Source organism: Crotalus tigris, unplaced genomic scaffold (genome assembly GCF_016545835.1).
Source record: "Crotalus tigris isolate CLP2741 ecotype Arizona unplaced genomic scaffold, ASM1654583v1 scf7180000018755.946041584:351173, whole genome shotgun sequence".
NCBI classification, from domain to species: domain Eukaryota; kingdom Metazoa; phylum Chordata; class Lepidosauria; order Squamata; family Viperidae; genus Crotalus; species Crotalus tigris.
Window position 1 is genome coordinate 420,161 of NW_024097184.1, and position 11,884 is coordinate 432,044.

The 11,884-nt window shown below is 48.3% G+C and overlaps 1 protein-coding gene across 1 annotated transcript in view; it reads left to right on the top strand.

Moving 5' to 3' along the window:
• Positions 1-8,339, top strand: part of CSNK2A1 (casein kinase 2 alpha 1) — a 51,984-nt gene extending 43,645 nt beyond the window's left edge. The window contains exons 11-13 of the mRNA XM_039355735.1: positions 2,004-2,152; positions 4,923-5,009; positions 6,575-8,339. Of these exons, the coding sequence (XP_039211669.1) occupies positions 2,004-2,152; positions 4,923-5,009; positions 6,575-6,690 (352 nt within the window). The 3' untranslated portion in view covers positions 6,691-8,339. The remainder of the gene's footprint in view (positions 1-2,003; positions 2,153-4,922; positions 5,010-6,574) is intronic.
• Positions 8,340-11,884: the final 3,545 nt, after the last annotated feature.

Here is an 11,884-nt window from a genome sequence, read left to right on the forward strand (position 1 = left end):
GAGCTGCATGTGACTCTTTCAGCCTTCTGCGATTCCCGGTCATTTGCAGAGAGACAGAGAGAGGCACTTGCGCTTCCTCTCTCTCTCTTCCTCTCTCTCTCTCTCTCTCTCTCTCTCTCTCTGTGTGTGTGTGTGTGTAAAAAAGAGAGTGGCCTCATGCTGTTCTCCGACAAGCTGATAAGCTTATTGGGCGGGGCTCCTGCCTTGCTGTGTCTCAGCAGGAAGCAGCAGAAGGCAGCATCTCCCTCTCCCCCTCCCCCCTCTCTCTCACACACACACACTGAGTGGGGGAAGAGGACTGGCATACCAAGGGCAGGAGAGAGCCAGCCCAATAAGAATGTATGTCAGTTGATCAGAGAGAGGGGGAAAGGGGGGGAGGAAGAGAGAGGGAGGGAGGGAAGGAGAGGGAGAGGAAGAGGGAGAGAACTCATGCACAGCAGCCTCTATTTCTTTTTAATTAAACTCTTCACTCAAGCCCCCTCCCAGTGTTTTCTGTGGGAAATGAGTCTAAGTGGCTCTTTGAGTGTTTAAAGTTGCCGACCCCTGCTGTAGGAGATAACCCGGCTGAGCCTAGGGGAGGAGGGTACCCTGCTCCCCCACAAGAGATCTTGTTCCTGCTCATTTCTCTTGTCCATTAGTAGCTCAGATTCTTGTAGGAAACTTAAGCTTGCAATAAATCATTAGACTTATCCTGATTTGGCTGGCAGGTGAGAGTTGCCTTTTGGGAAATTATCTTTGGGAAACTGAAGAGCAGGTTTTGCCAAGGAGCCTGGGGGATGCTAGGGGGGATACAGAGGTCATCAGGTGGCTGGTTTGATTGGTGTGTGTGTGTGTGTGTGTGTTGATTTCTATGGGGGAGGGTATTTTTGTAAGCTTCCCCAGAATGACCTTGAGTGATACCAATAAAGGAGAATATTTACAACTGAGGGTTGAAATGAGGAGGGGTCCTTGCCTTGCTTGTTTTCTTGCAGACATTTCATAACCCAAATTGGGAACAACATCAATGTTAGAAGGGAGTGGGGTTTGTGGAGGAGAAAGGAGGAGAAAGAGGAGGAGGAGGACTCTCCTTGGTGCTCTCTGAGCTTGGTGATTTTCTTGCAAACGTTTCATTACCAAACTAGATAACATCATCAGTGCCAGAAGGAAATGGGGGTTTGCTCTCCCTCCCTTCTAGCACTGATGATGTTACCAAGTGGCTGCAAGAAAACAAACTAGCACAGAGAGCACCAAGGACCCCACAGTAATCCTCCTCCCCCTTCTCCTCCTCCTCCTCCCCCCCCCATAAACCTTACTCCTTTATAGCACGGATGATACTGAGCTTGGGTAATGCAGTGTCTGCAAGAGAACAAGCTCAGAATACCAAGGACCCCACACTCTCTCTCCTCCCCCCTCCTCTTCCCCTCCACAAACCTTACTCCCTTCTAGCACTGATGAGAAAACAAGCTCAGAGAGAACCAAGGACCCCTCAGTCCTCCTCTCTCCTTCCTCCTCTTCCTCCTCCTCTTCCTCTCTCCATAAACCCCACTCCCTTATAACACTGATGGTGTTCCCTGGTTGGGTCATGAAACATCTGCAAGAAAACAAGCAAGCTCAGAGAGCACCAAGGACCCCTCAGTCCTCTTCTCTCCTTCCTCCTCCTCCTCCTCCTCTCTCCATAAACCCCACTCCCTTGTAGCACTGATGACGTTCCCTAGTCAGGTCATGAAATGTCTGCAAGAAAATAAGCAAGCTCAGAGAGCACCAAGGACCCCTCAGTCCTCCTCTCTCTCTCCCCCCTCCTCCTCCATAAACCCCACTCCCTTCTAGCACTGATGACATTCTCTAGTCAGGTCATGAAACGTCTGCAAGAAAACCAGCAAGCTCAGAGAGCCCCAAGGGACCCCCTAACCTTGAATTGGGGAGCCCTAGACATTTTCTTAAAAGCAGTTTAGAACAACCTGACGCAGCTGCCAGGGACAGGTCAAAGGCCGCCGCCCTGATTGCGCTTCTTCCCTGTCCCGCAGGCACTCGCGGAAGCGATGGGAACGTTTCGTCCACAGTGAGAATCAGCACTTGGTCAGCCCTGAAGCCTTAGATTTCCTGGACAAATTGCTGCGATACGATCACCAGTCCCGACTGACGGCGAGAGAAGCCATGGAGCATCCTTACTTCTGTGAGTCCGGCTTTCGAGAAGCCTGGTCAAGCGTCCCTTTGCCGGACAAAACACCTGGCGGGAAATGATGACTTGATCTGCTTTTCGGAGTAACCCTGGAGAACAGGGTCCTAGATGCTGCACTAACCGACTTAATTAGTTCTTCAGAGTGACAGGGTTGCGTCCTTTTCTGACGACAAGTTGATGTTGGCCAAGTACTGCCAAATATGGAATCAGACCTGGAGTTGATAGCTGAGATAAGGAAAAAAAAAATAAAGCTTTGTATAAGGACAGCGTTGTTAGAGCTGGGCCCCTTTAAGATGGGTGGACTTCATCTCTCAGAATTCCCCAGCCAGCTAATGCTGGCTGGGGGATTCTGGAAGTTAAAAGTCCACCCATCTTACAGTTGCTGAGCTGGCATTCTGAGAGTTGAAGTCCAGCCATCTTAATATTGCTGAGCTGGCCAAGGAATTCTGGGAATTGAAGTCCAGCCATCTTAATATTGCCAAGCTGGCTGGGGAATTCTGGGAGTTGAAGTCCACCCATCTTAATATTGCCGAGCTGGCCAAGGCATTCTGGGAGTTCAGCCATCTTAATATTGCCGAGCTGGCTGAGGAATTCTGGGAGTTGAAGTCCAGCCATCTTAATATTGCCAAGCTGGCTGAGTCATTCTGGGAGTTGAAGTCCAGCCATCTTAATATTGCCAAGGTTGGGAGACATAAGAATTTAGGGCCTTCTAAATGTGCTAGACTGCAGGATCAGATTTAATGTCGATGGGCTGGATAAGGATGTTGGCTTTTGTAGTCCCACTTTGGAGGGTTCTGGAAAACTGCACTAAACACAGGTAGTCCTTGACTTACAACAGTTCGTTTGGTGGCCTTTCGAAGTTACAACGGCACTGGAAAAAGTGACTTGGGACCGTTTTCCACACTTACGACCCCTAGGGTCACGTGATCAAAATCCAGATGCTGGGCAGCTGGTTCATCTTGATGACTGCTGCTGTGTCCCAAGCTCACGCGATCCCCTTTTGCGCCTTTCTGACAGGCGGGATCGATGGGGGAAGCCAGATTTGGTAACTTGGGATACTGAACTTAACCAACTGCCGTAATTCGCTTAACAACTGGGGCAAGAAAGGTTGTAAAATGGTGCAAAACTCATTGAACAAAGGCTTCACTTAACGACAGAAATTTGGGGCTCCCTTGTGGCCGTATGCCGAGGACTGCCTATAGATCTTTAATCCGTGTGCCTGCTGTTGCTGACTAAGCAGGTGGAATGTCTTTCCTGTTTACCCAGGCCATACATGCACACCCAGTCTTAGGGCTTTTGCAACTGAGGGAAGGTGAGATAATGGAAGTCGAAAAGCTGCTTTTCCTCTGAAGACATTTCACTTCTCATCCCAGAAGCTTCTTCAGGTTCTGACTGGATGGTAAGGAATGGAAGGATTTATACTCCTTGCAGACAGCTGGTCATTTGTCTTCGTTTAGAGGGTCATTGAGGCCACTTGGAGGTTAATCTATTTATCTGTGTCCTCAGGGTCGCTTGAGTAGTGCAAATGGGCGTGGAACCTTCTTGGCTGCAGGATGTTTTCTGCCCAAGAAGGCTCCACACCAGGGGGTCTTCAGACTTCGCCCGTTTATGACTTGTGGACTCAGTTGAGGAATTCTGGGAGTTGAAGTCCACAAGTCATAAACGGGCCAAGTTTGAAGACCCCTGCTCCATACCCATTTGTACTATTCAGGTGACCCTGAGGACACAGGTGAACTTCCAAGTGGCCTCAACAACTCTCGAAAGGAAGGCAAATGACCAACTGTCTGCAAGGGGTATAAACCATTCCGCCACCATCCAGCCAGAGCTGAAGAAGCTTCTTGGATGAGAAGCAAAACATCTTCAAAGGAGAAAAATGAGAAGGTCCAGTTGCCTCCTGAAAAAGCACCTTAGGGACAACCAGGACCGGGATGACTGAGATTCTCCATAAACAGTAAGACTTGGAAGCTACTCCCTCTAACGGGGATGTTTGTTTGTGCAAACAGATTGTCAGAGCATGCACAGTCTTATTGCGCGAGATAACCCAGGAGTAAACACTGTAAACAGTGGTCATATTAAATAGTGGTTTATCTTACACTATCTACAATATTATAAATCGGGAACAATATACATACATGTGCTAATACAGCAGGATCCAACACATCAGTCACAGCAGGAAATGGGAGAAAATGCATCAGCAGAGCTTTCCCCTTTATACAAAGGCTGTTAAAGAGACACAGACCCTGCTGAGTCATTATCATTACATCATACATCTCCCATTACATAAGCTGGCTAGCTGTTCAATTATTACCTTGACACAGATCAGTTCTTGACTTAACGACGGGTTACTTAGCAAGTGTTCAAAGTTCCGATGGAACTATTTTGGGCTTCCAAAGTTTTGACAGTCAGCCCCCCATCCCCCTCTGGTCACGTGACCAAATTTCGGGCATTTATCAACTCTTGACATGTTGACGTCCGTTTGCAGCACCCTACATTTAGGCGATTACGTTTTACGACCGTTTTTGTGAAAAAAAACCCTGTCCTTCCCATTTCTGGCAAAACGGCAGCCAAGGGAACCATGGATTCGCTTAATGACTATGGCATTTGCTTTAACGACCGCCAGAACAACAACAACAACAAAAGACCACGACTGTCAGGGCCGACAAGCATAGCGAGCAGACACCGTGGCGGTCATCGTATGTTTTTCCTTCCCGTGGCTCCGAGTAGTTCATGCAAGGGCTCATCGTCTTCTTCCTTGTCTTTCCAGACCCGATCGTGAAGGACCAGGCTCGGATGAACTCAGCCAGCCTGCCAGGGAGCAGCACGCCTGTGAGCAGTGCTGGGATGCTGTCAGGTGGGTCCGTCCGGGGTGCTGGAATAGGAAACGGGGCTGCTTCTCCCATAAGCCATTCTGTTCCGCTGCTTGGATTCCCTGATGGGGCAAGACACTGCATATAAACAACCCCAACTCCTTTCTAGTGCTGATGATGTTACCTAGTTGGGTCATGAAGCGTCTGCAAGGAAACCACCAAGCTCAGAGGACACCAAGGACCCAACATTCCTCCTCCTCCTCCTCCTCCTCCTCCCTTCTAATACTGATGATGTTGCCTGGTTGGGTCATGAAATATCTGCAAGAAAACAACCAAGCTCAGAGAGCACCAGGGACCTCACAGTCCTCCTCCTCCTCTCCACAAACTGCACTGACTCCCTTCTAGCATTGATGATGTTACCTAGTTAGGTCATGAAATGACTGTCAGAAAACAGCCAGCTCAGAGATCAATATGGACCCCACAGTCCTCCTCTCCACAAACTGCACTGACTCCCTTCTAGCATTGATGATGTTACCTAGTTAGGTCATGAAATGACTGCCAGAAAACAGCCAGCTCAGAGATCAGTATGGACCCCACAGTCCTCCTCCTCCTCTCCCTCTCCACAAACTGCACTGACTCCCTTCTAGCATTGATGATGTTACCTAGTCAGGTCATGAAACATCTGCAAGAAAGCAGCCAGCTCAGAGATCAATATCAATGAGCTGAGGTGGCGCAGCAGTTAGAGTGCAGTACTGCAGGCCACTTTAGCTGACTGTGTTCAGCAGGTCAGCGGTTCAAATCTCACCGGCTCAAGGTTGACTCAGCCTTCCATCCTTTCGGGGTAGGTAAAATGAGGACCCAGATTGTTGGGGGCAATGTAAATATATATATATATACATTGCTTACTGGTGTACACTGCTTAGAGAGTGCTTGCACTTAAAGAGGAATGTAAGTCTCATAAATAAATAAATAAATATGGACCCCACAGTCCTCCTCCTCCTCCTCCTCCTCCTCCTCCTCCCTCAGCTAGTGTTCCCAAGAAAGCAGAACTCTTGAAACTGGCAGGAACTTTTATTGGGAGACAGTGAAAGCAGCAAAACAAAGCATGAGCTAAAGAATTCCCGGGTAAATCGTTAACAATAAAACTTCCCTTCACAAACCCATCACCACCCAGAGTCCAACTGTCCGGTTCATTTCCAGCCAACCCACAGGTGCGAAGTTGTTATGGGAACCGGAGCTGATAAGGGACGGTTCCCAGGCGTTGCATCAGTTTTCACAACGTAGCGGAGATGATAAGGCAGATGCCCCCCTGGCACATTCTTCCCCCCTCTTCACACCCAAAGGGGTACATCTTAGAACAAAGTTAGGGATACATCATAGTTAAGAGACAACATCTGTGACCCCCCCCCCCTCCCAGCAGAGCAAAATCCCCCCCCCCAGAATGGCAGACCCCCAAAAATAAGCATTGAAGGGGTTCCTGACACCCTCCTCCCTGTAAACCCCACTCCCTTCTAGCGCTGATGTTACCTAGTTGGGTCTTATTTTGGGGGGGGCAAAATTACTCTCTCTGGGTCCCTAATTTTCTCCTTTTCTTCCCCCTCCCCCGCAGGGATTTCTTCAGTGGCGACGTCTTCCCCCCTCGGACCTCTTGCCGGCTCCCCAGTGATTGCCGCGGCCAACCCATTGGGCATGCCGGTACCTGCTGCCGCAGGGGCTCAGCAATAAAAGAATCCCCGTCTCCCAGATGCCGGACTGAAGCCACCATTAGGGCTGAGGGTCCTCCTCCATCCGCACCCCCCACCACAGTCACTTGTAGCCGACGTTTGGGGGGGGGGCGGTAAGAGAGAGACAGGAGGAGCCTTGGCTGAACCGTTGCTTGTGGATTGATTGTCCTTCCGTCACGTCATCCATATGTATATCTCTCTCTTTCCCTGGATATATATAGATATGGATGGATCTTCTCATGCCGAATTCTCCCCCCCCCCCCACAGCCCGCCTGCCTTTTTTTTTTTACTTGAACTTTTTGTAACTCAAGAGGAACCCCTTGGCCAAAATCCACCCGGCGAGCGTTCCACGGACTGTGTCTCGTCTGTCCTGCTCACCGTCGCCAAGTCCTCGAAAGACTCGCAAAGCGAGCACGCCGGTTCTTCCTGATCTTGGTTTCTCTTGTCCTGACGACTCAACTGTTGTCCCCAAACACCCCACCCCTTCCCCAACGCAGGGGAAACGTGTCGCCATCACAACCCTCCTACCCCTGTTGAATTCCGGCCTCGGGAAGCCAGCAAGAGGGGGACGCCGGGCTTCTGGAAGGCCACGTCAGCATCTTCTGCAGCGGCGCAGAACGAACCCGGTTGCGGGGAAAAAAAGTCACAACGGTCAGATTCCTATTGGGTTGTCTTCTCAACGTAAAGCCTCCAGCCCTCGCCATTCCCGATCCGTATCTTCTTCAAAAGATATCCGGCCCCATTGCAAAAGCTCTCCCCGTAACGCCTTCTGGAATCCTGGAACATAATTTTTCACCTGTTTTTCCTTTCTTTTGTTTTTGTTTTTTTAAAAAAAAACATCTCAAACTTCGAACAGGTTAGATCTTGGGAAACAATGAGCTGAGGTGGGACACTCGCTTGTCCAGCTCACCTGCCCTCCTCTTTTTTTCCCCCTCTCCATGTGCCATATGGCGAGAAAGATCGCTGTGTGTGCCTGCGTGTTACTTCATGGGAGCTGGTGGGAGAGTTGCAAGCTGTCTGTGACTTCCCTCCCCCCCCCAAAAGGGTGTGAAAAAACACAAAAACAGACCAACGGCGTCCTGGCGGAGGACCGTGTCCTCCCTTTTGGGGCTGTGTGTCTTGTCGACAACACGCCCCACCGAAGACTCCGTGTGTAAAATGGGTCTCGCTCTTCCTAGGCTGAAATACCCGACCTCGGAATTCCTGGCTGTAAATAAACTATTTTTTGTTTTGTTTTTTAATTTATCAAAGGTTAGGTTTAAAGTTGGCCTGTGCGCAGAGGCTCTCCCTCGGCCAGTATCCAATGTTCGACATGACGCACAGCCTCTTAACCCCGGGATTGGGGCTTCGGACCCGGAGGTAGGGCTGTGGCTGTGTATGACCCCGAGATTTCCCAATTCTTCTTTCGGCACCTTGCCGGGATTCGCTGGCCGTCACCCTGCTCAGAAGCCTTACAAGGAGCATATTCACAAGCCAAAATGTCACTGGATTTTGAGTTTTGGGGGGACCCTGTGTTTTCCTTCTGTCGCACTGAGATGTCGGGGTGGCAGCAGTAAAGGGCAGAATAGAAGACCTCTCTCCCCCCTCTTTCCAAATCTCCAGGGTCCATAGCTGGAACAGCCCATCCTATAGGATATCACCGTTGGGACACTGTTAGGAGAGGCCTGTTAATTGCCTTGGGGATGAGGTTTTCGCGGGTGTTTGTATGTAGGTCTTTGGTTATTCGGGTTTTCTCCCGCGTCAAATTGGAAGTGTCTTGGTGACGTTTCGACGAAGTCCCATTTGTCATCTTCAGGCTGGTGTTTTCGGCTTCTTGCTTCTAGAAGCATGAAGCCGAAAACACCAGCCTGAAGAAGACGAATGGGACTTCGTTGAGGCATTTTTGTGTTCGTCGGGGGCAGGATGAGACCCCGGGTGCCGGAGCATCAAACGATAGCACGGGACCCTGGATTCTCTCTCCTTCGCTGATGAGAAAAGACTTCCAGATGGGCGCCGGCCAGATTTCCCCGCGGTGGATACCGTGGTGCCTGTGAGAAACTGGGAAAGGCAGCATAGGCGCGCCTAGATTTGAACTAGGACAGCTCCTCCGGGGACTTGGCCCTTTTGCTTTCTTGTTTTGATCTTTGAATTTCGCAAGAAGGGATTCATCTTGGGCTTCCCAGGAGTCGAGGGTGCTGGGTGCGAGGCGATAAGGATTTGGAGGATCACCAGGGGGAGCGGTATCCATCAAAAAGCTAACCCAAGACCGGAAATATTTGGTTGAGGGAGTGATGTAAACCAGTGTTTCTTTGATTCCTTCTCCTTTAAAAATGCGTGGACTTCAACTCCCAGAATGCCAGGCAGGAAGTGCATTCTGGGAGTTGAAGTCCACACATCTTAAAGGGGAAGGAATTGAGAAGCATGCATCTAAACTTTCTTCCCGGTGCTTATCCTGGCCTTGCTGCCCAAAACCTGCAGATTGTAACGTCTGTGTTGTAAATTACCTCATCTGTATACGTTGTATCAGAACACTTTTAAAAAAAATTTCTCAGCACTTCCTGGGGATATTATGTTTTTCCCCCTCTTCTCAGGAGGGGGGGGGAGCTGGCATTGTGTGAGATGGCAGGAAAAGGATAAAAAAAGAAAAAGTAACGGCAGTATAAATAGTCCTATTTGCAAATTTGATTTTTTTTTAAAGATCTTGTTTGAAGTGATCTTTTTTATTATTATTATTTTGTTGAAATTTAGATTGGTTTTTTTTTTTTCCTTCTCTTTCTCTGGATTGACCTGAACAGAATTGTAGTGTCATTGTTGAAACTAACCCTTAATTGTGCTGAGAAGTTGTGCCATGGAGGTCTTTAATTTTTTTAAAAATAAAATAATTGAAACAAAAGCCTGGCGGGTTCATACTCTTAAATAAAAGCAGCAGTGGGATAGATTTTAACTTTGGGGCCAGGGGACTTCAAACTCGGCCTTTTTATGATTTGTGGACTTTAACTTCCAGAATTCCTCAGCCAGCGTGCCTGGCGGAGAAATTCTGGGAGTTGAAGTCCACGAGTCATAAAAAGGCCGAGTTTGAAGACCCCTGTCTCAAATCTAACAAAATGGAGGATGGCTGAGGAATTCTGGAAGTTGAAGTCCACGAGTCATAAAAGGGTCGAGTTTGAAGACCCCTGTCTTAAATCTAACAAAATGGAGGATGGCTGAGGAATTCTGGGAGTTGAAGTCCACGAGTCACAAAAGTTTGAAGAACTCTGTTCTAGGCCTTTAAAACTGGTTTTTGATGTCTTTCCTTGCTGGTTGATGAGTCGGGTACTTTTACTTAACTACTACACATTTGGGAAAAGATAATACAGGAAGTCCTCAAGTTACAACAGTTCATTTATGATCGTTCAAAGTTATAACGGCACTGAAAAAAAAAGTACTTATGGCTGTTTTTCCTCACGACCATGGCAGCGTCCCCTGTGGTCACGTGATCAAAATTCAGATGCTTGGCAACTGACTCGTATTTATGACAGTTGCAGTGTCTCGGGATTGTGTGATTCCCTTTTGCGACTGAGATCAGCAAAGTCCATGAGGATTCACTTAACCATGTAACTGATTTAACAACTGCAATGATTCATTTAACCGCTGTGGCAGGAAAGGATGTAAAATCGGGTAAAACACATTTAAGAATTCCCAAAGGTGCTTTTTCAGGAGGCAATTGGACTGTCTTGTTTTTCCTTTGAAGATGTTTCGCTTCTCGACCCAGAAGCTTCTTCAGCTCTGACTGGATGGTGGAGGATGGAAGGATTTATACTTGCTGCTCATTTGCATTGTTTTAGATCAGTGGTTCTCAACCTTTCTAATGCTGCGACCCCATAATACAGTTCCCCATGTTGTGGTGACCCCCAACCACTTATACATCACCGGGTGCCAGGGGCGTGGCCAAAGAAAAGGAAAAATATGGCGGACAGCCTTGTTTGGTGACCCCCGTGAAATGGTCGTTCGACCCCAAATGGGGTCCCGACCCACAGGTTGAGAACCACTGTTTTAGATGGTCGTTGGGGCCATCTGGAGGTTTATCTGTCCTTAGGACCACCTGAGCGGTACAAATGGGTGTGGAGCCTTCTTGTAACTGCTTTAAGGACTGTTGTAGAAGAATGACACAGATAAACCTCCAGGTGGCCTCAATGACTAAAATAATGCAAATGACCAGCCCTGGGTCCCTTCACTGAGTCTGTTGTCTGCATCTCAAACTGGAGCGCAAATGCTTCCTGTAGTCTGCAGTGTTTTCTGGAAATCAGTTTCAGAATGGTGCGGGAGTGTGAACGGATTTCCAGAAAACATTGCAGACTGCAGGAACCCTTTGCGCTCCAGTTGGAGATGCAGACAACACAGATTCATCCCCATCATCCTGTGCCCGTCTTCAGTTATGAAGGGACCCAGGGCAGAAAACATTTGCAGCCAAGAAGCTCCACACCCATTTGCACCACTCAGGTGACCCTGAGGACACAGGTAAACCTCCAAACGGCCTCAAGGACTAAAAGGAGGCAAATGACTGGCTGTCTGCAAGGAGTATGAATCCTTCCATTCCCCACCATCCGGTCAGAACCTGAAGAAGCTTCTGGGATGAGAAGCGAAACATCTTCAAAGGAAAAACAGTTCAGTTGCTTCCTGAAAAAGCACCTTTGGGATAACTATCATTCATTCAGCACTATCATGCTGTACTTAACCATCTTTTGTTTAGGACCGTTCCATCACCAGAAAGTGTGACCCGTGCCTGGTTTTCACAGGACTGTCACAGCATCCTCATGATCAGAATATGGGTGCTTGGCAACTGGCATGTATTTATGACTGTCGCACTGTCACACGGTCAACTTTTGTAACCTTCCCAGCCAGCTTCCGACAAGCAGATTCAACGGGGGAAGCCAGATTCGTTTTAACAATCGCTTGATTCTGTATTTTTCTCCTTGTCTGTATTTGCAGTGATTCGCTTCACAACTTTGGCCAAAAAAAGGTGGTAAAATGAGTCACGACTCACTTAACGACCGTTGCTCAGCAATGGAAATTTTGGGCTCCATTGCAGTCGTAAGTTGAGGACTACACATATTTTGCCATAACTTTAATAAACAAAATTCATTATGTTTTCTGCATTTTGAAATGCACTTTTCTACCCATTTGGAGTCAAGAAATGTGTCCAGTGCCGTTTTCCTTTCATGGATGGAAAATCAAAT